General features: G+C 47.0%; 1 protein-coding gene across 5 annotated transcripts in view; it reads right to left on the reverse strand.

Annotated features, from left to right (window-relative positions):
- The window catches only part of LOC134933418 (matrin-3-like), a 274209-nt gene that overhangs the window by 213328 nt on the left and 34012 nt on the right, over window positions 1-26869 (reverse strand). For all 5 annotated transcript variants that reach the window (XM_063928615.1, XM_063928614.1, XM_063928613.1 and 2 more), the window contains exons 3-6: window positions 16784-16845; window positions 15789-15815; window positions 14642-14742; window positions 7827-7858 (exon numbers count right to left, since the gene is read on the reverse strand). In XM_063928615.1, coding sequence (XP_063784685.1) covers window positions 7827-7858; window positions 14642-14742; window positions 15789-15815; window positions 16784-16845 — 222 coding nt within the window. The remainder of the gene's footprint in view (window positions 1-7826; window positions 7859-14641; window positions 14743-15788; window positions 15816-16783; window positions 16846-26869) is intronic.

Raw genomic sequence — 26869 nt, forward strand, 5'->3', positions numbered from 1 at the left:
CGTCAGGACCATGGGGATTATACCAAAGCTCCCAAACGGGCGGGAGAGTGCGGATGACTCTGCAGCACCGAATGAGAGAACTCCAGGTCCTCTTTAGCCAGGGTATCAAATTTGTAGAATTTTACAAACGTGTTCTCCCCCGACCACGTAGCTGCTCGGCAGAGTTGTAATGCCGAGACCCCTCGGGCAGCCGCCCAGGATGAGCCCACCTTCCTTGTGGAATGGGCCTTGACAGATTTAGGCTGTGGCAGGCCTGCCACAGAATGTGCAAGTTGAAATGTGCTACAAATCCAACGAGCAATCGTCTGCTTAGAAGCAAGAGCACCCAGTTTGTTGGGTGCATACAGGATAACAGCGAGTCAGTTTTCCTGACTCCAGCCGTCCTGGAAACCTATATTTTCAGGGCCCTGACAACATCTAGCAACTTGGAGTCCTCCAAGTCCCTAGTAGCCGCAGGTACCACAATAAGCTGGTTCAGGTGAAACGCTGACACCACCTTAGGAAGAAACTGGGGACGAGTCCGCAGCTCTGCCCTGTCCGAATGGACAATCAGATATGGCTTTTGTGAGACAAAGCCGCCAATTCTGACACTCGCCTGGCCGAGGCCAGGGCCAACAGCATGGTCACTTTTCATGTGAGATATTTCAAATCCACAGATTTGAGCGGTTTAAAATGTGATTTGAGGAATCCCAGAACTACGTTGAGATCCCACAGTGCCACTGGAGGCACAAAAAGGGGGTTGTATATGCAATACTCCCTTGACAAACTTCTGGACTTCAGGAACTGAAGCCAATTCTTTCTGGAAGAAAATTGACAGGGCCGAAATTTGAACCTTAATGGACCCCAATTTGAGGCCCATAGACACTCCTGTTTGCAGGAAATGCAGGAATCGACCGAGTTGAAATTTCTTCGTGGGGCCTTCCTGGCCTCACACCACGCAACATATTTTCGCCACATGTGGTGATAATGTTTTGCGGTCACCTCCTTCCTGGCTTTGACCAGGGTAGGAATGACCTCTTCCGGAATGCCTTTTTCCCTTAGGATCTGGCGTTCCACCGCCATGCCGTCAAATGCAGCCGCGGTAAGTCTTGGAACAGACCTGGTACTTGCTGAAGCAAGTCCCTTCTTAGCGGCAGAGGCCATGAGTCCTCTGTGAGCATTTCTTGAAGTTCCGGGTGCCACGTCCTTCTTGGCCAATCCGGAGCCACGAGTATAGTTCTTACTCCTCTACGTCTTATAATTCTCAGTACCTTGGTTATGAGAAGCAGAGGAGGGAACACATACACCGACTGGTACACCCACGGTGTTACCAGAACGTCCACAGATATTGCTTGAGGGTCTCTTGACCTGGCGCAATACCTGTCCAGTTTTTTGTTCAGGCGGGACGCCATCATGTCCACCTTTGGTCTTTCCCAACGGTTCACAATCATGTGGAATACTTCCCGATGAAGTCCCCACTCTCCCGGATGGAGGTCGTGCCTGCTGAGGAAGTCTGCTTCCCAGTTGTCCACTCCCGGAATGAACACTGCTGACAGTGCTATCACATGATTTTTCGCCCAGCGAAGAATCCTTGCAGTTTCTGCCATTGCCCTCCTGCTTCTTGTGCCGCCCTGTCTGTTTACGTGGGCGACTGCCGTGATGTTGTCCCACTGGATCAATACCGGCTGACCTTGAAGCAGAGGTCTTGCTAAGCTTAGAACATTGTAAATTGCCCTTAGCTCCAGTATATTTATGTGGAGAGAAGTCTCCAGACTTGATCACACTCCCTGGAAATTTTTTCCCTGTGTGACTGCTCCCCAGCCTCTCAGGCTGGCATCCGTGGTCACCAGGACCCAGTCCTGAATGCCGAGTCTGCGGCCCTTTAGTAGATGAGCACTCTGCAGCCACCGCAGAAGAAAACACCCTTGTCCTTGGAGACAGGGTTATCCGCTGATGCATCTGAAGATGCGATCCGGACCATTTTTCCAGCAGATCCCACTGAAAAGTTCTTGCGTGAAATCTACCGAATGGAATCGCTTCGTAAGAAGCCACCATTTTTCCCAGGACCCTTGTGCAATGATGCACTGACACTTTTCCTGGTTTTAGGAGGTTCCTGACTAGCTCGGATAACTCCCTGGCTTTCTTCTCCGGGAGAAACACCTTTTTCTGGACTGTGTCCAGAATCATCCCTAGGAACAGCAGACGTGTCGTCGGAAACAGCTGCGGTTTTGGAATATTTAGAATCCACCCGTGCTGTCGTAGAACTACTTGAGATAGTGCTACTCCGACCTCCAACTGTTCTCTGGACCTTGCCCCTATCAGGAGATCGTCCATTTTCTTTGAAGAAGAATCATCATTTCGGCCATTACCTTGGTAAGGACCCGGGGTGCCGTGGACAATCCAACCGGCAGCGTCTGAAACTGATAGTGACAGTTCTGTACCACGAACCTGAGGTACCCTTGGTGAGAAGGGCAAATTGGGACATGTAGGTAAGCATCCCTGATGTCCCGGGACACCATATAGTCCCCTTCTTCCTGGTTCGCTATCACTGCTCTGAGTGACTCCATCTTGATTTGAACCTTTGTATGTAAGTGTTCAACTATTTCAGATTTAGAATAGGTCTCACCGAGCCGTCTGGCTTCAGTACCACAATATAGTGTGGAATAATACCCCTTTCCTTGTTGTAGGAGGGGTACTTTGATTATCACCTGCTGGGAATACAGCTTGTGAATTGTTTCCACTACTGCCTCCCTGTCGGAGGGAGACGTTGGTAAAGCAGACTTCAGGAACCTGCGAGGGGGAGACGTCTCGAATTTCCAATCTGTACCCCTGGGATACTACTTGTAGGATCCAGGGGTCCACTTGCGAGTGAGCCCACTGCGTGCTGAAACTCTTGAGACGACCCCCCCCACCGCACCTGAGTCCGCTTGTACGGCCCCAGCGTCATGCTGAGGACTTGGCAGAAGCGGTGGAGGGCTTCTGTTTCTGGGAATGGGCTGCCTGCTGCAGTCTTCTTCCCTTTCCTCTATCCCATGGCAGATATGACTGGCCTTTTGCCCGCTTGCCCTTATGGGGACGAAAGGACTGAGGCTGAAAAGACGTTGTCTTTTTCTCCTTTATACGGCAATACTTCCATGTGCCGTTTGGAATCTGCATCACCTGACCACTGTCGTGTCCATAAACAACTTCTGGCAGATATGGACATCGCACTTACTCTTGATGCCAGAGTGCAAATATCCCTCTGTGCATCTCGCATATATAGAAATGCATCCTTTAAATGCTCTATAGTCAATAAAATACTGTCCCTGTCAAGGGTATCAATATTTTCAGTCAGGGAATCCGACCAAGCCACCCCAGCGCTGCACATCCAGGCTGAGGCGATCGCTGGTCGCAGTATAACACCAGTATGTGTGTATATACTTTTTAGGATATTTTCCAGCCTCCTATCAGCTGGCTCCTTGAGGGCGGCCCTATCTGGAGACGGTACCGCCACTTGTTTTGATAAGCGTGTGAGCGCCTTATCCACCCTAAGGGGTGTTTCCCAACGCGCCCTAACTTCTGGCGGGAAAGGGTATACCGCCAATAATTTTCTATCGGGGGAAACCCACGCATCATCACACACTTCATTTAATTTATCTGATTCAGGAAAAACTACAGGTAGTTTTTTCAGACTCCACATAATACCCTTTTTTGTGGTACTTGTAGTATCAGAAATATGTAACACCTCCTTCATTGCCCTTAACAAGTAACGTGTGGCCCTAAAGGAAAATACGTTTGTTTCTTCACCGTCGACACTGGAGTCAGTGTCCGTGTCTGTGTCGACCGACTGAGGTAAAAGGACGTTTTAACGCCCCTGACGGTGTTTGAGACGCCTGGACAGGTACTAATTGGTTTGCCGGCCGTCTCATGTCGTCAACCGACCTTGCAGCGTGTTGACATTATCACGTAATTCCTTAAATAAGCCATCCATTCCGGTGTCGACTCCCTAGAGAGTGACATCACCATTACAGGCAATTGCTCCGCCTCCTCACCAACATCGTCCTCATACATGTCGACACACACGTACCGACACACAGCACACACACAGGGAATGCTCTGATAGAGGACAGGACCCCACTAGCCCTTTGGGGAGACAGAGGGAGAGTTTGCCAGCACACACCAAAAACGCTATAATTATACAGGGACAACCTTTATATAAGTGTTTTTCCCTTATAGCATTTTAATATATATATATATATATATAGTCATATCGCCAAATAAGTGCCCCCCCTCTTTGTTTTAACCCTGTTTCTGTAGTGCAGTGCAGGGGAGAGCCTGGGAGCCTTCCCACCAGCATTTCTGTGAGGGAAAATGGCGCTGTGTGCTGAGGAGAATAGGCCCCGCCCCCTTTTCGGCGGGCTTCTTCTCCCGTTTTTCTGAGACCTGGCAGGGGTTAAATACATCCATATAGCCCCCAGGGGCTATATGTGATGTATTTTTAGCCAGAATAAGGTACTATCATTGCTGCCCAGGGCGCCCCCCCCCAGCGCCCTGCACCCTCAGTGACCGCTGCTATGAAGTGTGCTGACAACAATGGCGCACAGCTGCAGTGCTGTGCGCTACCTTATGAAGACTGAAAAGTCTTCTGCCGCCGGTTTCTGGACCTCTTCACTTTTCGGCATCTGCAAGGGGGTCGGCGGCGCGGCTCCGGGACGAACCCCAGGGTGAGACCTGTGTTCCGACTCCCTCTGGAGCTAATGGTGTCCAGTAGCCTAAGAAGCCAATCCATCCATTACTATCAGTGTTCTTAGTGCCAAGAGTGTGCATCTGCATCTCTCTTCCTCCAGCATGGTATTAAAAGCCTCAGCATAGCAGCACCACATGATATCTTTAGTAATAGGATGTGCAATTCAGGTCCCTCCCTTTTTTGGGGTTATATAGGAGGCAGCGCTATGCATCTTGGGAACAGTCAAAGCTTTTAGCCTGTTGGTGCCTCGGATCAAGATCCTACTCTACACCCCGATGTTATTCCCTGTGGAATACCAGTGTACCCCGCAACAGGAAGAAAAAAAAAACACAACACCACACAAAACAATGTTGTGTATGCTTATAAACAAGCCTGTTACATATAAATACTAAAAAAAATATATATATATATATATATATATATATATATATATATATATATATATATACACATATATACACACACACACATACATATACATATGCATACATACATACATATACACACACACACACACTTTATACATTATGTGGACAAAAGTGATTGGACACCCACACACAAGCAAAATGGAGTGCCCTAGCTGCAGATGTGTTCATGAAGGTATAAAATGGGTGTAGAGGGGCACTGATTAGATCAGTTTCTAACGAATCTCGAGGTATGAGATGCCGGGCAACCTTGGACATTTTTTTTAAGTGGCAATCACTTACAAGGCATGGTTTTGCCTGATTAGTGACTGCCCCTTTAAAAAAAACAACAAAAAACAAATGAGATCAGCCAGCATATCGCACCTCAGGCAATCCCGGGCGTCATCACATTTGGCCCACTGTGTCATCGTACACAGGGCCGTAGAACCATGGACCTGGTCCCCCAATGGGCCCCTCCAACAAGTCTTGGCCTGGGCAATTAGTACTCGCTTCTTCCCCCTCTCTGCGCCACTGATTGCACATAATATACATCAAAGGGATTGTTTAAGAAGATAACCTAAAGTAATAAAAAGATCTAGATATTTTAAACAAAAAAATCCAAAGTGAAACCTCTTGTAGCAGATGATCCCAAAGTAAAAAAAACCTTGGGGATTTATTAACAGTATGGACAATTTCAGATTATAATTTTTTTTACATTTTAATGTACTGTAGCTCTTCCAAAAATCAAATTTTTGATTTTTAAAATCTTTTTATTTTTATTGAAACACACTGTTGTTATAGATCACATGAAAGCCCATAAAGAGGTTTAAAATTAGACCTTGCCCAACTCTCTAGCTCAATTAGGTCAGCTGTAAGTGCAATTTAAAAAAAAAAAAAGTTAAAAGCAAATATTTTGTTAAAAAAACGGCAGCTTTCAAAAAGGAATGCAACTTTAAAACTAGTACACGTGCAATCCTAAGATTTGGGGGTCTACACACACGTCATCAATATATTCAATTTCATTAAATTCTGAAATGGTCAGTTTGAAACGCTGTGCTGCTTTGGTGTGGAATAAGGCGCATGTCTGCAAGTTTCTATGACTAAAACTTAGGGGATAATTCAGATCTGATCGTAGATGTGCCAAATTTAGCACATCTACGATCAGTTTCTCTGCCATGCGGGGAGAGGCCCAGCACAGGGCTAGTCCACCCCACATGTCAGGCCCTCTCCTCCCCCCCACAAGGGTGCAAAACCATTGCACAGTGGCAATGCTTTCACACCCGGCGAGTAGGTCCCTGTTTGCATAGACTAGCTGCGCTGGCAGGCTGCTACACACCATGTCCCAGCTGCTGCGCGTGAAGTCACGCAGCTGCCACGTCCCACCTCCGCAATGGTCCGGACCACGCACCGCCAATAGCGTTCTAACACCGTTGGCACGCCCCCTCCTGCCCCGCGACCACATCTGCCTATCAAACAGGCAGAGGCGATCGCAGCCCTGAGATGCTGTTAGAATCTTACTGTGCCTCCCAGGGTGTGAGCGCACTCCACAAAGAGCTTCAGACTGCGATTGCTGCCACGATCCAGTCTAAATTAACCCTTAGAGAAATGGTCGAGTATATGCAGGATTCACCGCAAGTGAATGTGTTTTGTGCTTTATCCCATACAAGTATGTACAGAATATTCTTATGAGAGAACAGACTGGTATACTATCTTGGAAGCTTTAGCGAGTGACTGCTGCCACAACTTAAATTTTCATCCAAGATGGGGTTCCACCTCACTGGGGCACACGGAGGTTCGAAATTATCTGGATCAGCATCTGCCACGACATTGGATTGGCTGCTCAGATTAGAACACGGCACTGACACATTGGCCACCAAAAAGTTCAGATAAACCCTCATGTGACTTTTACTTGTGGGGATAGATGGAATATATATATATATATATATATATATATATATATATATATATATATATATATATATATATATATATATATATATATATATATATATATATACACATATACACACACATATACACACATACATATATTTACTTGAGTGCAGGTTTTTAGAAGTGGAAATGTTGCCCATAACCAGATTCTAGCCATTAACTTCTAGAAGGTGTTATATATAAATAAGTAGAATCTAATTGGTTGCTATGAGCAACATCTCTACTTCTAAATACCGTAATTTTAGTAAATATATACACCAGTCTTTATTCCTCCACTTCCTGAAAGTGTAAGCGATCTGAAACAACGCATCACAGGAGGTGTTGACTAGGAATTCTCCAATGTCTTTGGAACAAATTGGATTACCGCATTGATATCCGTTGTGTGACAAAGGGCTCACACAGAACATTTGTAACTTAGTCATAGAAACTTACCGACAAGTATTTAGACTATATCAATAATACTTTATTTATTTTTAAATAAAATCAAACACACACACACACACACACACACACACACACACACACACACCACTTTGATAGTTTACTTCTTTTATAGTAACCCTGTATTTTCACGCGATAAACTAAGTTCTCACATGGCTAATTGGATAGCCTGATAAAACCATCAGGCAAAATTAGCTGAAAACCCCGGGTTGTTTTTTTCTGCGCTAAAAATTAACACGCTAATAGAACACCCCCCTTAGTAGTCAATTAAATTGTGGGCTAAGCTCTGAAACACTCATACACTAACCTAAGGATAGACTTACCTTTCCCTTTTTCATGTGACTTGGTCCAGTTCCTGTACATTTAAAAAGAAACCAATATGAGATATAACACGCATTACAACCGGCAGAAAAAGTGACCTCTGCTCCACACAGATAAAACATAGAATAAAGTTGAGAACTGGAATCCATGATGAGCACAATAATTAAAGTGGGATGAAATGACACTAAACTTGAGGCCTATGGGGACCGCTGTTCTGATGGGCCAGGGTATCTATTGATCCAAACAGCACAAACAAGAGCATAACGTGACCGCTACCAGGGGAGGGGAGCGGAAGGATTTTTGGCCATTTACTGTTGAATCCTTTTCTCTTAAGCAGAATGGGGGACACTGGACCATGGGATTGCAGGTCGGGCCTGGAGTTGGAACTTTAACTGTAGCTTTAAATTCTAGCCTCCTCCCCCCTGCAACACCAGCATGCCAGTACTACTTAAAAAGAAAACCAGAGTAGATGGCGCCGCCATGGTAAGGGTGCACAGCATCGCCAGTACCAAGCAGTCACAACTAGGACCAGAGAGTGTGTCCCCCCAGCACCCCTCTGTAATCCAGTAAGGTGAAGACCACTCGTGCAGCACAAAGACACCTAGCTACAAAGCACACAAAAAAACAAACAAAACCTTATAACATTGACTGCAAAGTACCCCCCCCCCCCCAAAAAGAAAAAATAAAAAAATGTGCACCTAAACCACACTGGCATGCTGGGGTTGCAGGGGGAGGAACTTAGAATTTAAAGCTACTGTTTATGCGCCAACCTCATCGCCAGTGTCCTCCAGCCTTGCTGCCTGAGAAAAGATTTTAAAACTACCGGTAAATCTTTTTCTCCTAGTCCGTAGAGGATGCTGGGGACTCCGTAAGGACCATGGGGTATAGACTGGCTCCGCAGGAGACATGGGCACCATAAAGAACTTTTAGTATGGGTGTGCACTGGCTCCTCCCTCTATGCCCCTCCTCCAGATCTCAGCTAGAGAACTGTGCCCAGAGGAGATGGACAATATGAGGAAAAGATTTTGTTAATCTAAGGGCAAGATTCATACCAGCCCACACCAATCATACCATATAACCTGGAATATACGCAACCAGTTCAAAGTATGAACAAAAAACAGTATCAGTCAAAGACAGATTCCAACTGTAACATAACCCTTATGAAAGCAACAACTATATACAAGTCTTGCAGATACAGTCCGCACTGGGACGGGCGCCCAGCATCCTCTATGGGACTAGGAGAAAAAGATTTACCGGTAGGTTTAAAATCTTATTTTCTTACGTCCTAGAGGATGCTGGGGACTCAGTAAGGACCATGGGGTTTATACCAAAGCTCCCAACCGGGCGGGAGAGTGCGGATGACTCTGCAGCACCAACTGAGCAAACGCTAGGTCCTCATCAGCAAGGTTATCAAACTTGTAGAACTTAGCAAAAGTGTTTAAACCTGACCAAGTAGCTGCTCGGGACCGCTGTAAATGCAGACACGCCTCGGGCAGCCGCCCAAGAAGAGCCCACCTTCCTAGTGGAATGGGCCTTTACTGAATTTGGTAACGGCAATCCAGCCGTAGAATGAGCCTGCTGAATCGTGTTACAGATCCAGCAAGCAATAGTCTGCTTAGAAGCAGGAGCGCCAACTTTGTTGGCTGCATACAGGACAAACAGAGCCTCTGTTTTCCTAACCCTAGCCGTCCTGGCTACATAAATCTTTAAAGCCCTGACTACATCCAGGGACTTGGAGTCCTCCCAGTCCCCCGTATCCACAGGCACCACAATAGGTTGGTTCATACGAAATGAAGAAACTACCTTAGGCAAAAATTGAGGACGCGTCCTTAACTCTGCTCTATCCACATGGAAAATCAAATAGGGGCTCTTGTGGGACAAGGCCGCCAATTCGGACACCCGCCTTGCAGATGCCAAGGTCAATAACATGACCACCTTCCACGTGAGAAATTTAAATTCAACTGTTTGAAGAGGTTCAAACCAGTGAGATTTCAGGAAACTTAACACCACGTTAAGGTCCCACTGGGGGCACAAAGGGGGGCTGGATGTGCAGCACTCCCTTCACAAACGTCTGGACTTCTGGGAGAGAAGCCAATTCCCTCTGAAAGAATATAGATAGGGCCAAAATCTGTACCTTAATGAAGCCCAACTTCAGGCCCATATCAACTCCTGTCTGTAGAAAGTGGAGAAACCGGCCCAGATGGAAATCTTCCGTAGGAGCATTCTTGGCTACACACCAAGATACATACTTCCTCCAGATCCGGTGATAATGCTTTGCCGTCACCTCCTTCCTAGCCTTTATCAGAGTAGGGATGACTTCCTCCGGAATACCTTTCCCAGCTAGGATTCGGTGTTCAACCGCCATGCCGTCAAACGTAACACATATGGCCCCTGCTGTAACAGGTCCTCCCTGAGAGGAAGAGGCCACGGATCTTCTGTGAGCATTTCCTGAAGATCTGAGTACCAGGCCCTTCGAGGCCAATCTGGGACAATGAGTATTGTCTGCACTCTTCTTTGTCTTATGATTCTCAATATTTTTGAGGTGAGAGGAAGAGGAAGAAATACATAGACCGACTGAAACACCCATGGTGTCACTAGGGCGTCTACTGCTACTGCCTGAGGGTCCCGTGACCTGGCACAATACCTCCGAAGCTTCTTGTTGAGGCGTGACGCCATCATATCTATTTGAGGAATACCCCAAAGACTTGTTATCTCTGCAAAAACTTCTTGATGACGTCCCCACTCTCCCGGATGGAGATCTTGCCTTCTGAGGAAGTCCGCTTCCCAGTTGTCCACTCCCGGAATGAAGACAGCTGACAGAGCGCTTACGTGATTTTCCGCCCAGCAAAGAATCCTGGTGGCTTCCGCCATTGCCACTCTGCTCCTTGTCCCGCCTTGGCGGTTTACATGAGCCACGGCTGTGACTTTGTCTGATTGAATCAGAACCGGTAGGTCGCGAAGAAGATTCTCCGCTTGTCGTAGGCCGTTGTATATAACCCTCAATTCTAGAATGTTGATGTGTAGACACGCCTCCTGGCTTGACCATAGTCCCTGAAAATTTCTTCCTTGTGTGACTGCTCCCCACCCCCGGAGGCTCGCGTCCATGGTCACCAGAACCCAGTCTTGAATGCCGAACCTGCGACCCTCTAGAAGGTGAGCACTCTGCAGCCACCACAGGAGAGACACCCTGGCTCTGGGGGGACAGGGTTATTTTCTGATGTATTTGTAGATGGCACCCGGACCACTTGTCCAGAAGGTCCCACTGAAAAGTCCTCGCATGAAACCTGCCGAAGTGGATGGCCTCGTAGGCTGCCACCATTTTTCCCAGAACTCAAGTGCATTGATGAACAGACACTCTTTTTGGTTTTAGCAGGTCTCTGGCCATGTTCTGGAGATCCTGGGCTTTTTCCAAAGGGAGAAAAACCCTCTTTTGTTCCGCGTCCAGAATCATGCCTAGGAACGATAGCCGAGTCGTTGGAACCAATTGTGACTTTGGCAGATTGAGGATCCAACCGTGCTGTTGCAGCACTTCCAGGGAGAGCGACACGCTCTTCAGAAATTGGTCTTTCGATCTCGCCTTTATCAGGAGATCGTCCAAGTACGGGATAATTGTGACTCCCTGCCTGCGCAGGAGCACCATCATCTCCACCAATACTTTGGTGAAAATCCCTGGGGCCGTGGAAAGCCCAAACGGCAATGTCTGAAACTGGTAATGACAGTCCTGTACAGCGAATCTCAGGTACTCCTGATGAGGGGGGTATATGGGGACATAAAGGTATGCATCCTTTATGTCTAGTGACACCATAAAATCCCCCCCTTCCAGGCTGGATATTACAGCTCGGAGCGATTCCATCTTGAATTTGAACTTTCAAGTACAGGTTTAGGGATTTTAGATTTAAAATGGGTCTGACCGAACCATCCGGCTTCGGGACCACAAACAGGGTTGAATAATACCCTCTCTGTTGGACCAGGGGAACCTTGACCACCACTTGCTGTTGACACAGCTTTTGAATGGCAGCTAACCCTATTTCCCTCTCCGGGGGTGAAGCTGGCAAGGCAGACTTGAAAAATCGGCGAGGGGGCACCTCTTCGAATTCCAGCTTGTAGCCTTGGGAAACAATTTCCATCGCCCAAGGATCCACGTCTGAAAGAATCCAGATCTGGCTGAAAAGTCGAAGGCGTGCCCCCACTGGTGTGGACTCCCTTAGGGGAGCCCCAGCGTCATGCGGTGGATTTTGTAGAAGCCGGGGAGGACTTCTGCTCCTGGGAACTAGCCGAAGCAGGTGTTCTCTTTCCTCTACCCTTACCTCCGGCAAGGAAGGAGGAGCCCCGACCTCTACTGGACGACCAAAAGGACTGCATCCGATACTGTGGAGTTTTCTTTTGCTGTTGGGGAACAAAAGGTAAGAAGGTAGATTTGCCTGCGGTAGCTGTGGCAACCAGGTCCGCGAGCCCCTCCCCAAACACTTCACCCTTGTAAGGTAATACCTCCATATGCTTCTTCGAGTCTGCATCACCCGTCCATTGGCGGGTCCATAGGAGGTAGTCTCGCAGAAATAGCCATGGCATTGGCTCTGGAACCCAGCAGCCCAACGTCCCTTAGCGCGTCCCTCACATATAAGACTGCGTCTTTAATGTGGGTTAAGGTTAATAAAATGGTATCCCTGTCTAGGGTATCAAGGTCAGCTGACAAGGTATCTGTCCATGGTGCAACTGCGCTACATAACCATGCCGATGCTATTGCCGGTCTGAGCAAAGCACCTGTATGCGCATAAATAGACTTTAAAGTAGACTCCTGTCTGCGATCAGCAGGATCCTTGAGGGCAGCCGTGTCCAGAGACTGTAGCGCCACCTTCTTGGACAGGTGTGTTAAAGCCTTGTCCACCCTGGGAGAGGATTCCCAACGTACCCTGTCCTGTGCAGGGAAAGGATACGCCATAAGAACCCTTTTGGGAATCTGCAGTTTATCTGGAGTTTCCCAAGCCTATTCAAATAACTCGTTAAGCTCATGAGATGGGGAAAAGGTTACCTCAGGTTTATTTTCCTTATACATGCGGGACAGAGTGGTCATCTGGGATATGCAAAACATCTTTTATTGCAATAATCATACACTGAATACTTTTTGCCACCCTTGGGTGCAATTTTGCATCATCGTAGTCGACACTGGAATCGGTAGCAGTGTCTACTATTTGGGATAGGGGACGTTTTTGAGACCCAGAAGGGCCCTGTGACCCAGTCCAATCCGTGGATTGACTCCCTGCTTTCTCCCTGGACTCTGCTTTGTCCAGTCTCTTATGTAATGAGGCCACACTTGCATTTAACATATGCCACATGTCCATCCAATCATGAGTCTGTGTTGCCGACGGAGACACCACTCATCTGCTCCACCTCCTCCTTGGACGAGCCTTCTGCTTCAGACATGCCGACACGCACATACCGACACCCCCACACACAGGGATATATCTATAAGGGGACAATTCCCCAACAAGGCCCTTTGGAGAGACAGAGAGAGAGTATGCCAGCACACACCCAGCGCCAACTGACACTGGAATAAAACCCAGATAGCGCTTTTAATATATAAAAAATGTGTATACACTCACTGCGCCTTAAAAATGCTCCCCTCTCTCTCTTTTCAGCCCTCTGTCACCAAGTTCAGCAGGGGAGAGTCCGGGTAGCCAGCTTCTCTGCAGCATTATGTGGAGAAAATGGCGCTGTTAGTGCTGAGGGATCAAGTTCCGCCCCCTCCAGCGGCAGGCTTTGGTCCCGCTTGAATATACAAAAAATGGCGGGGGATCTCTGCATTTACTGCCTCCGCAGCCTAATGTACCCTTATATGCCAATCCAGAGGCTTATTGCTGCCCAGGGCGCCCGCCCTGCGCCCTGCACCCATCAGTGCCTGTTCCGTGTGTGTAGTGTGTGGGAGCAATGGCGCGCAGCGTTACTGCTGCGCGCTTACCTCAGTGAAGAGCTGAAGTCTTCTGCCGCCTTGAAGTCTTCTTTTCTTCTTATACTCCCTCGGCTTCTATCTTCTGGCTCTGCGAGGAGGATGGCGGCGCAGCTCTGGGACGAACGGCGGGGGAGACCCGCGTTCCGACTCCATCTGGAGCTAATGGTGTCCAGTAGCCTAAGAAGCAGAGCCTATCAGTTAAGCAGGTCTGCTTCTCTCTCCTCAGTCCCACGATGCAGGGAGCCTGTTGCCAGCAGTGCTCCCTGAAAATAAAAAAACCTAACAAAATTCTTTCAGAGAAACTCTGGAGAGCTCCTCTGTAATGCACCCTATCTCCACTGGGCACAAAATCTAACTGAGGTCTGGAGGAGGGGCAAAGAGGGAGGAGCCAATGCACACCCATACTAAAAGTTCATTATGGTGCCCATGTCTCCTGCGGAGCCAGTCTATACCCTATGGTCCTTACGAAGTCCCCAGCATCCTCTAGGACTTAAGAGAAACATTCAATAACTTACTTGGTACAATTTATAGAGAATACAAAGAATCAAAACTGCCATTTAGAGTGAGGAACAGACTTATTACACAGGAGATATAGGGGTCTATTTACTAAGCCTTGGATGTAGATAGTCGCTGGAGATAAAGTACCAGCCAATCGGCTCCTAACTGCCATGCCACAGGATGTGTTTGAAAAATGACAATTAGGAGCTGATTGGAGATAAAGTACCAGCCAATCAGCTCCTAATTGTCATTTTTCAAACACATCCTGTGACATGGCAGTTAGGAGCCGATCGGCTGGTACTTTATCCCCAGCGACTTTATCTCCATCCAAGGCTTAGTAAATAGACCCCATAGTAATAATGAAACACACACCTAAGTAACCCATGTGACCTCCGCTTCGACCTTTGGGTCCGCCTCCCATATGCATCCCTGCTGCCGCATTTGTGGACTGCTGCCGTGTATGGGAATCATCCCTGCAAACAAACATTTTATTGTGCAATGAGCAAGAGACAATATAAACAGACATACTAATTTAATAAATTTAATTTTTATACCCGTTATGCCCTATGAACCCTATACACGTCATCCTTTAATATCAGTCGATTTACAAATTGATTCTGGGCCGCTTAGCCAAAACGGATAGTAGCGCTCAATTCATAATACCAATAGGAAATCTCCTTATTGATTATTTGATGTTCATATATCTTATGAGAATGATTAAGCATACAGAGCGCATAATAAAATCATGTATTGGAATGCATAGTAACTATTAAAAAGGTACAATAAAATTATCACGTGTCATTCATTTCTGACTTAAGTCCTTAACTGACGATTTTTCCCTTCAAAAGCGTTAACATTGTTTTTTAAAATTTAATTTTAATAAAGATGAAAAAAGTATTTAAAATATTTTAACATTATATTATGCCCATCTGCAGAACGGATATCCGGCGGGGCCAGGGTGGGACGACGCAGTTGCATGAAATCTGACCATGCCGGTTAAGTGGTTAAAATGGTTTGTACTTTGTGCGTAAACAAGATTTCAGATGTTCAATTCACCAATGCGTTTCGTCACGAATTCTTCATGGGTGTTTTTTATTTCTCTTTTTAGGCTCTTAATAGAATTGCCTTAAAAAGGGATAAATATTTAATGTGATTTTTTCCTTTGGAGAGGTCTTTTAGTGACACTCAGAAAAATAACAGATTCTTATTCTATGCCAGGATAAATTTGTCTGGTATGTAGTTTTCTAAATTACTCAGTCCAAATTGAAGAAGACAGCTTCTCTTACAAAAAGGTGACTTTTTATAAGAACTGTACTGGACCTATGAAAAAAGGGCATATAGCAAAAACAGTAATCCTAAATGAGTGGCCGCCATTTCTACGTGCACGCACAGCAGTGTAAAAATATAGATATAGCTATCTCTACATTAAAATGATTGTTAAAAGCAGATGGTAATTAAAATGGTACATGTCTGCTCTAAGGGAATTAGAGGTTTGATGAATTGCCATGTTCATACTTACAGTCCATGTCCAGTCCATTCTGGATATCTAAACCGTAAAAAAAAACAAAAAACTAAAAATTACAATTTGTCAGTGAAATTATATTGAAAGGAAGATTGTGTTCGACACAAGCAGAATCATAGCAGATTCTTCTCTGGCATGCTGTACTCTTTCGCATAAGAAAACAGCGTACACGCCGGCACCCACTCATCACTGTACTAGAATTGCACCAGGTTTACTCACAGCTCCCATGACTACTAACTTGCCTACTGTCTGAAATCTGGATTGATAACACAATGGCTTTATTTGTCCAAACCAGAGCAAAGATCCAGAGATCCAAGTGGCCAATTCACGGTCGGACTCGTTACACAGAGCATTTACCAGGGATTTGCATTTCACAAGACCACAAAAAAATAAAAATATAAAATAAAATAAACCAAGCCTATTGATTTTTAGAGATGCCTATTATGGGCCACACCTGATGGGATGCTGTAGCACATGGCCAGCATTAACCCTGCAGAACTCAGAAAATACCCATAATTCATTAGGCTGTGAGGATTAGCAGTAGAGGAATAATTTAAGAAGCAATTAAATCTCAATTACATATTACTAATTGCCCATCAGTCCTACATGGACATTACATTGGTTTTGCAAACAATTTTACTTACGTTTGACCCATAGATTTACTCTTGCTTATTGCATTCCTACTTTACTTATGATCTTTTAAGGGGAACATAGGGGTAGCGCAGAAGTTGATGGGAAACAACAAGAAAGTGTACAATCACTTTGGGATTAGAGTAGCACTCCTTCGTACTTCCAGACTGCAGCTACCTAGGGTGCAGCAGTTCTCTACACTTCTGTTGCAGTATACCCAGCAGGACATACCTGCAGACAGCACATTGCATGGATAAACCCCTCTCTCCTCTCCCCCCCCCCGGAGGGCTTGCATTCACATAAACACACTTAAGACATTTTAAAATGAGGTATAATAAAGCAAGCAAAAATACTTGACATACATTTCAAGCAGCTGGAGGCGTTGTCTACAATGCGACGGACGATGAACATGGTAATTCCAATTCTGCAAGAAGAGCAAAAATTAGTATCATAGATCTCTGAACTAATACGTGTCACTCATGGGTACACTGTCCAACAAGCCAGCCAGGGGCCAAAAGTCCAGGCCTTCATACCTATTCATGGCAGACTTCCCTTGAGAAACTATTACATGTAATAAGCCTTGCTGTGTTTCTGCCATAGGTCAAACGGTGCACTTTGCTAGGCTAAAACACATTCCAAAATGAATCACACGGCCAGATAAAGGAAATCAACCATGGTAAAGTCAGTATAGAGTGAAGTCTTCAAAATTGCTTATATCAAAAAGGGAACAGTCCCCCCACCCCCCGCAAAAAACCCATGGGTATCTAGCTATGATGGTGTTCCACTTCTGCTAAACGAGCAAACTGTATGGGCGAATATCAGATCTCAGAATATGCTGAAAACCGGTTTCAAAGTACAACTGTTAATTAGCAGTCCAAGCTTACATAAAAAACAAAAATTGTGACCGATGTGAAGCCCTTAATATCTGGAGCACGCACACCATTCATAGAAGCAGTCATAGTTATTTGGCTTCTACCGGGTCTTATATATTTTTTCAGGGGTTTGTAAAACCCCCTCACCAAAAAAAAACCAAAAAAAAAAAAAAACCATGTGCTGGGTTGGTTTAGCTCTTAGGACTTGAGCCTTCTATACAAATGAGATTGGCCAGATTCCAGTAAGCGGGTCACCTGAGTGGATAAAAGCTAGAGCTATGTTGGTCTGTTGATTTTAAGAGGCATATGAAAAGGTGTATAGATGTACCCAGGAACTGGGAGAAAAAAAAATAAAAATAAGGTTAATTTTAAGCATCTTGGCCATGTGGTTCCTTGGATTTACCTAGCCTTGCATAGTTTAGAAAGTACTGGGTATGCAACGGTATAAAGATAGTCCGAGATCGCAATCCAGACAGGTTTGTTTATATGTATTTAAAGATTCTGTATATCCTAGTTTAAAGCTTGCTTCCACAATCTCAACATCTCATTAACAAGATGACCATGCATAAAGGCCTGTATGAAATGCCTGTACATAAAAGGCTTCTGAAGTATAATAAAAAAAAAATAAATAAAAAAAAACACACAACAGGATTTTGGTACTTACCGATAAATCCCTTTATCAGATTCCACAGGAGACACTGGAGAGCAGTCACAATGGGGATATAGTAGGCAGTAACTGGGAGCTGGCACTTTAAAACTCTAAAACAGTGGCTAGCTCCTCCCCTACTATGTCCCCCCTCCAAGCCAGTCTACGTAAAACTGTGCCCGAGGAGAGCTGGAGGAGACAAACGTTAAAGTAGAGGAGGTTAACGAAGCCATGTAAACCAGGATAACACTAAACAAACCTGGAAACCTATTAGAAAGAAAAAAAAAAGAAAAAATAAGAATTTACTTACCGATAATTCTATTTCTCGTAGTCCGTAGTGGATGCTGGGAGCGCCGTAAGGACCATGGGGAATAGCGGCTCCGCAGGAGACTGGGCACAAAAGTAAAGCTTTAGGACTACCTGGTGTGCACTGGCTCCTCCCCCTATGACCCTCCTCCAAGCCTCAGTTAGGATACTGTGCCCGGACGAGCGTACACAATAAGGAAGGATTTTGAATCCCGGGTAAGACTCATACCAGCCACACCAATCACACCGTACAACCTGTGATCTGAACCCAGTTAACAGCATGATAACAGAGGAGCCTCTGAAAAGATGGCTCACAACAATAATAACCCGATTTTTGTAACAATAACTATGTACAAGTATTGCAGACAATCCGCACTTGGGATGGGCGCCCAGCATCCACTACGGACTACGAGAAATAGAATTATCGGTAAGTAAATTCTTATTTTCTGACGTCCTAGTGGATGCTGGGAACTCCATAAGGACCATGGGGATTATACCAAAGCTCCCAAACGGGCGGGAGAGTGCGGATGACTCTGCAGCACCGAATGAGAGAACTCCAGGTCCTCCTCAGCCAGGGTATCAAATTTGTAGAATTTAGCAAACGTGTTTGCCCCTGACCAAGTAGCTGCTCGGCAAAGTTGTAAAGCCGAGACCCCTCGGGCAGCCGCCCAAGATGAGCCCCCTTCCTTGTGGAATGGGCTTTTACAGATTTTGGCTGTGGCAGGCCTGCCACAGAATGTGCAAGCTGAATTGTACTACAAATCCAACGAGCAATAGTCTGCTTAGAAGCAGGAGCACCCAGCTTGTTGGGTGCATACAGGATAAACAGCGAGTCAGATTTTCTGACTCCAGCCGTCCTGGAAACATATTTTCAGGGCCCTGACTACGTCCAGCAACTTGGAGTCCTCCAAGTCCCTAGTAGCCGCAGGTACCACAATAGGCTGGTTCAAGTGAAACGCTGAAACCACCTTAGGGAGAAATTGAGGACGAGTCCTCAATTCTGCCCTGTCCGTATGAAAAATTAGGTAAGGACTTTTATAGGATAAAGCCGCCAATTCTGAGACACGCCTGGCTGAAGCCAGGGCCAACAGCATTACCACTTTCCATGTGAGATATTTTAAGTCCACAGTGGTGAGTGGTTCAAACCAATGTGATTTTAGGAACCCCAAAACTACATTGAGATCCCAAGGTGCCACTGGAGGCACAAAAGGAGGCTGTATATGCAGTACCCCCTTGACAAACGTCTGAACTTCAGGAACTGAAGCCAGTTCTTTCTGGAAGAAAATCGACAGGGCCGAAATTTGAACCTTAATTGACCCTAATTTTAGGCCCATAGACAGTCCTGTTTGCAGGAAATGCAGGAAACGACCCAGTTGAAATTCCTCTGTAGGGGCCTTCCTGGCCTCGCACCACGCAACATATTTACGCCAAATACGGTGATAATGCTGTACGGTTACATCCTTCCTGGCTTTGATCAGGGTAGGGATGACTTCATCCGGAATGCCTTTTTCCTTCAGGATCCGGCGTTTAACCGCCATGCCGTCAAACGCAGCCGCGGTAAGTCTTGGAACAGACAGGGTCCCTGCTGGAGCAGGTCCTTTCTTAGAGGTAGAGGCCACGGGTCCTCTGTGAGCATCTCTTGAAGTTCCGGGTACCAAGTCCTTCTTGGCCAATCCGGAGCCACGAGTATAGTCCTTACTCCTCTCCTTCTTATGATTCTCAGTACCTTGGGTATGAGAGGCAGAGGAGGGAACACATACACTGACTGGTACACCCACGGTGTTACCAGAGCGTCCACAGCTATTGCCTGAGGGTCCCTTGACCTGGCGCAATACCCGTCTAGTTTTTTGTTGAGGCGGGACGCCATCATGTCCACCTTTGGTTTTTCCCAACGGTTCACAATCATGTGGAAGACTTCTGGGTGAAGTCCCCACTCTCCCGGGTGGAGGTCGTGTCTGCTGAGGAAGTCTGCTTCCCAGTTGTCCACTCCCGGAATGAACACTGCTGACAGTGCTATCACATGATTTTCCGCCCAGCGAAGAATCCTTGCAATTTCTGCCATTGCCCTCCTGCTTCTTGTGCCGCCCTGTCTGTTTACGTGGGCGACTGCCGTGATGTTGTCTGACTGGATCAGCACCGGCTGACCTTGAAGCAGAGGTCTTGCTAGGCTTAGAGCATTGTAGATTTTCCAGCAGTTGCCGTGGCTACCAGGTCTGATAGACCTACCCCAAATAACTCCTCCCCCCTTATAAGGCAATACTTCCATGTGCCTTTTAGAATCCGCATCACCTGACCACTGCCGCGTCCATAAACCTCTTCTTGCAGAAATGGAGGGCGCGCTAACTCTTGATGCCAGTCGGCAAATATCCCTCTGTGCATCACGCATATATAGAAATGCATCCTTCAAATGCTCTATAGTCAGTAATATACTGTCCCTATCTAGGGTATCAATATTTTCAGTCAGGGAATCAGACCACGCCAGGCCCGCACTGCACATCCAGGCTGAGGCGATTGCTGGTCGCAGTATAACACCCGTGTGAGTGTATATACATTTTAGGATATTCTCCAGCTTTCTATCGGCAGGTTCCTTTAGGGCGGCCGTATCAGGAGAGGGTAGTGCTACCTGTTTAGACAAGCGTGTGAGCGCTTTATCCACCCTAGGGGGTGTTTCCCAACGTGCCCTATCCTCTGGCGGGAAAGGGTACGATGCCAATAACCTTTTAGGAATTATCAGTTTATCGGGGGAAACCCACGCCTCATCACACACTTCATTTAATTCCTCGGATACAGGAAAAACTACAGGCAGTTTTTTCTCACCAAACATAATACCCTTTTTAGTGGTACTTGTATTATCAGAGATATGCAATACATTTTTCATTGCTTCAATCATGTAACGTGTGGCCCTAGTGGAAGTCACGTGTGTCTCATCATCGACACTGGAGTCAGTATCTGTGTCTGCCATTTGAGGTAACGGGCGTTTTAAAGCCCCTGGTGGCGTTTGAGACCCCTGGACAGGCACAAGCTGAGTAGCCGGCTGTCTCATGTCGTCAACTGTCTGTCGTAAAGAGCTGACACGGTCACGCAATTCCTTCCATAAGCTCATCCACTCAGGTGTCGACTCCCTAGGGGGTGACAACTCTATAATAGGCAATTGCTCCGCCTCCATCTCATTTTCCTCCTCAAACATGTCGACACAATCGTACCGACACACCGCACACACACAGGGAATGCTCTGATAGAGGACAGGACCCCACTAGCCCTTTGGGGAGACAGAGGGAGAGTATGCCAGCACACAGCAGAGCGCTATATATGAACAGGAATACCACTATAAAATGTGCTTTTCCCTTTATAGCTGCTGTTAGTATTAAAACTGCGCCAAATTAATGCCCCCCTCTCTTTTTTACCCTTTTCTGTAGTGCAGGACTGCAGGGGAGAATCAGGGAGACGTCCGTCCAGCGGAGCTGTGATGGAAAATGGCGCCCGTGTGCTGAGGAGATAGGCTCCGCCCCCTTCTCGGCGGCCTTTTCTCCCGCTTTTTGGTGAGTTCTGGCAGGGGTTAAAATACATCCATATAGCCCTGGGGGTTATATGTGGTGTATTTATGCCAGCCAAGGTGTTTACATTGCTGCTCAGGGCGCTCCCCCCTAGCGCCCTGCACCCTCAGTGACCGAAGTGTGCCTGAGTAACAATGGCGCACAGCTGCAGTGCGCTACCTTGTTGAAGACTGATGTCTTCTGCCGCCGATTTTTCCGGACCTCTTCTTGCTTCTGGCTCTGTAAGGGGGCCGGCGGCGCGGCTCTGGGACCGAGCTCCGAGTATGTTTATGGGAAGAGCGGATTCGTGAAATCGACCTGCGCCCCTGAAACCGATGTTCGAGGGTCACTGCCCCCCAGCCTCGCATCTGCGGTGAGCAGAGTCCAATCCTAAACGCCAAAACGCCGTCCATACAACAGATGTGTTGAATTGAGCCACCAGATAAGCAACAACCGTGCTTTTGGAGACCGTGTCACCCGCTGATGAAGAAATAGATGAGACCCTAACCACTGATGTAGAAGACACTGGTGGAAAGGTCGAGAGTGGAAGCGTCCATATGGAAGAGCTTCGAACGCCGCTACCATCTTCCCCAGAAGGCGAATGCACAGATACTCCGATACCCGATGGTGTCGAAGTACCGACCTCACCAACGTCTGAAGAGGATCTTGTCCTGAGGAGGAAAAACCTTTCTGATGGACCGTGTCGGGAATCATCCCCAAGAACAGCAACAGTTATGAGGGGCATAAGTGAGACTTCGGGAAGTTCAGGATCCACTTGTGCCGAATCAGAAGGTCCTGGGTTATCCGGATATTCTGAAGCAACAGGTCTGCAGATTGTGCCTTCAGTAGCAGATCGTCCAGATAGGGAACAGTCGTAACACCCTGCTTCCGAAGCAGGGCCATCATGACCGCCATGACCTTTGTGAACACTCTGGGAGCAGAAGAGAGACCGAAAGGAAGGGCCTGGAACTGGAAATTAGCATCCTTATCGCGAACCAGAGAAAAGCCTGATGAGAATCCAAATGGGAACATGTAAGTATGCATCCTTGATGTCCCAAGGACGCCAGAAACTTGTTTTGCTCCAAACCAGTAATAACAGACTGAAGGGACTCCATCTTGAACTTGAATACCCTCAAACACGGATTGAGATCCTTCAAGTTCAGAATTGGTCTGACCGAGCCGTCCGGCTTCGGTATGAGAAACAGGCTTGAGTAATAGCCCTGTATCCGATGATGAGAGGGAACAGGGATCAGTACCTCTGCGGATATAAGCTTTTGGACCGCTGCCTGCAAGGCAACTCTTCTGTCGTCGGAAACTGGTAAACTCGTGGTGAAGAAACGCTGAGGCGGTAAAGATTAAAAATCAAGCTTGTATCTGCAAATGATGAGATCCCTGACCAAAGCATCTAGACAGGACTGTACCCAGGCATCTCTGTAATCCCAGACGAGCTCCCACCCTGTGGTCCCCCAGGAGGGAAAGAAGCCCCGTCATGTGTTTGGAGTGGTGGAGGACTTAACCTCTGACTGGGCGGAGGCTGTGGAATCTCTACCTCTATGGCCATGGGAGACTGAAGCTCCGCCTCTGGCCTCGAAACCTGGAAGGGGCACGAAAAGACGGATCCGTATAGGGCCTCCAAGGGGCTGGAGCAGCAGAGGGAAGATAAGTGGACTTGCCTCCAGTGGCCTGAAAAATCCAGGCATCCAAATCCTTACCGAATAGGAACTCTCCCTTAAAGGGCAATGCTTCTGCTGACCTCTTGGATTCAGCATCCGCCTGCCACTGCCGCAGCCAGAGCTCTGCGGGCCGAAATTGCCAAAGCAGAAATCCTAGCACCGAGGATACAGACATCCTTGGAAGCCTCGCAAAGATAAAGGGCTGATTCGCGAATGTGTTCCACCAACAATATCAGCTGATCCAAAGGCAAATCCTCCCAGAGTCCGGAGGACAATTGTTCCACCCAAGCTTCCATAGCCTTGTTGACCCAACAACCTACCTGTGCCGGGTGATGTAAAACCCCCGCCGCTGAGTAAATGGTCTTCAAGGTGGTTTCCAACTTCCTATCAGACGCTTCTTTCAGCGAAGTCGCTCCAGGAACTGGCAGAACAGTTTTCTTGGACAGCCGAGACACCGAAGTATCCACAATCGGGGAGGTCTCATAGCGTTTCCAGCTATCTGCTGGAAAAGGATAGGAAGACAAAAGTTTCTTTAATACCTGAAATTTTGCATCTGGATGTTTCCAGGCTGCCGTTATGAGCGCATCCAGCTTCTCCGAAACTGGAAAGGTCACCGGCAGCGTTTGGTTGGTGCCAAACCTTGAAGGATGCAAGGTATCCTGATCCATCTCCTCTACCTGCAAGACTGAGCGAATAGCTTCAATAAGCACCTCTATACCCTGAGCCACTGGTTCAGAGTCCTCATAAGCCTGATCGTCATCAGTATCATGTACATCTACCACCGCCCCCACCACTAGAGGCATATCATCGTCAGAGTCATTTAACACTGAGGCTAGGAAATTCTTTTTTGAAACCTGTGGAGGGGAAGTTAAGGACAGGGCCTGGGAAAGGAGTACCGCCCTTCAGAGCCCTTCCACTAACTTTGCCAGGGACCAAGCCCATGCTGGTTCCAGCTCTGGCATCGGGACAAACTGTTGGAATCGGGCCGCCTCTATCTTCCCGAGTAGCCCTCAGTTCCCTAGTTAACTGACATAACCTCTGTAAGCTGTGTTGACCAAACATGGGTACTCTGCGGCTGTGATGAGGGCTGAGCAGATGGCTCCGACTCACAATCCTCACATAAAAGGGAATTCTCAGACTGTCAGTAAAATTTGCAGAACATTTCTGACACTGAAAGAAAAAAAAAAAAAAAAAAAAAATAATAATAGGATTTTGGTACTTACCAGGTAAATCCTTTTCTTTGAATCCATAGGGGGCACTGGAGTACTCTTGGGATATGGACGGCTTCAGCGGGAACAGGGCACTGAATATTTAAATTTAGAACTCTCCACCCCTCCATATCCCAGAGTACCTCTGTGTTTTTTACCGAGCCGAACAGGAGCTAGAGAGAGGTTGACAATGGAGAATTACATATAACATAACGGACAACAATAAAGTTGACACAACGTTACTGACAACTAAACAGTTGACACCATAACCGATAGAACTTGATAATTTGAACCAGTCGGTGAGAGAGAGTGTGTGTTACCATAAGATCCCCTGAACTTACCACAAACCAGGTAAAACTGCTCTGGGTGGGCGTCCAGTGCCCCCTATGGATTCAAAGAAAAGGATTTACCTGGTAAGTACCAAAATCCTATTTTCTTTTTCATCCAATAGGGGTCACTGGAGTACTCTTGGGACGTACCAAAGCTTCCCCCGTGTGCGGGAGAGCTGTTTGGCACCTGTAACACTAGGCGGCCAAAGCTAGATGCTGATGCCGCAAACGTATCAAACTTGTAAAAGCGCACAAACATGTACACTGATGACCATGTAGCCGCCCAGCAAAGCTGCGTCGTAGAAGCCCCATGACCAGCTGCCCATGAAGTTCCCACAGAACGTGTGCAATGAGCTGTTACCGATGTAGGCGGCTGTAACCTAGCATGAAGGTAAGCCTGACGTATGGTCAGTTTTATCCATCTGGATAAGGTCTGCTTAGAAGCTGGCCAACCCATCTTTGCAGCATCAGAGAACAAACAACGTATCCGTCTTACGAACTGTAGACGTTCGGGATACATAAACGCGTAATGCGCGTACCACATTCAAAGTTCCAGAATCTTCGGTTAAACACAGGAACTACTATTGGTTTATTGATGTGAAAAAATGACACTACCTTTGGTAAGAAAGCAGGATTCGTCCGAAGTTCCGCTCTGTCATCATGAAACACCAAATACGGTGGCTTGCATAACAAGGCACCCAAATCTGAAACACGCCTTGCTGAAGCCAAGGCTAGGAGAAAAATTGTTTTCCAAGTGAGAAACTTAATATCCACTTGTTGTAAGGGTTCAAAATATGAAGACTTCAAGAAATCTAAAACCAGATTCAAGTCCCATGGCGCTGTAGGTGGAATGAATGGAGGCTGTACTCTGAGGACACCTTGCAGAAAGGTGTACACAGACGGCAATAGAGCCAATCGTCTTTGAAAATAAATGGACAAAGCAGACACCTGCACCTTTAATGTAGATAAACGCAGTCCTCCATCTAACCCAGTCTGTAGAAATATCAAAACACGGGATAACTTGAAAAATGTCGGAAACTTCCGAGCTTCACACCAAGCTATATAGACACGCCAAATTCTGTAATAATGAGCTGCCGTAACTGGCTTCTTAGCTCGTAACATGGTTGGTATAACCAATTCTGGAATGCCCTCTCTTAAGAGGGCGGTCTCAACAGCCACCCCGTCAAATGCAGCCGCGGTAAATCGGGGTAAAGGAACGGACCCTGTTGTAACAGGTCCGGACGAAGTGGGAGTGGCCAAGGATAGTCTGCGAGTAGTCCGCGGAGATCCGAGAACCAAGCTCTCCTAGGCCAATGAGGCGCCACTAGTATGACTGTGGCGAACTCTCGTTTGATCCGTTTTAGCAACAGAGGGAGTAGCAGAAACAGTGGAAACAGATACACGAGACTGTACGGCCACGCGATTGTGAGATCATCCACCGCCTTTGGATCTCGCGTTCTGGACACATACTGGGGCGTTTAGTGATTGTGGCAAGATGCCATCAGGTCCACTTGAGGGTAACCTCACCTCTGGACCAACATGTGAAACACTTCTGGATTTAATGCCCATTCTCCTGGATGAAAATCCCGACGGCTGAGATAATCCACCTCCCAGTTGTCCACTCCCGGAATGAACACTGCCGATAATATCACTTGGTGATGCTCGGCCCAATTGAGGATTCGAGCTACTTCCCACATTGCCATGCGGCTTCTCGTTCCTCCTTGTTTGTTGATGTACGCGACCGCCGTCGCGTTGTCTGACTGCACCTGGACAGTCTGAGACCGAAGCATGTGCACTGCTTGTCGTAGCGCATTGTAAATTGCCCGGAGTTCCAGGACATTTATAGACAGCAATCTTTCGTGATCCGCCCAGAGACCCTGG

Source organism: Pseudophryne corroboree, chromosome 6 (genome assembly GCF_028390025.1).
Source record: "Pseudophryne corroboree isolate aPseCor3 chromosome 6, aPseCor3.hap2, whole genome shotgun sequence".
NCBI classification, from domain to species: Eukaryota; Metazoa; Chordata; class Amphibia; order Anura; family Myobatrachidae; genus Pseudophryne; species Pseudophryne corroboree.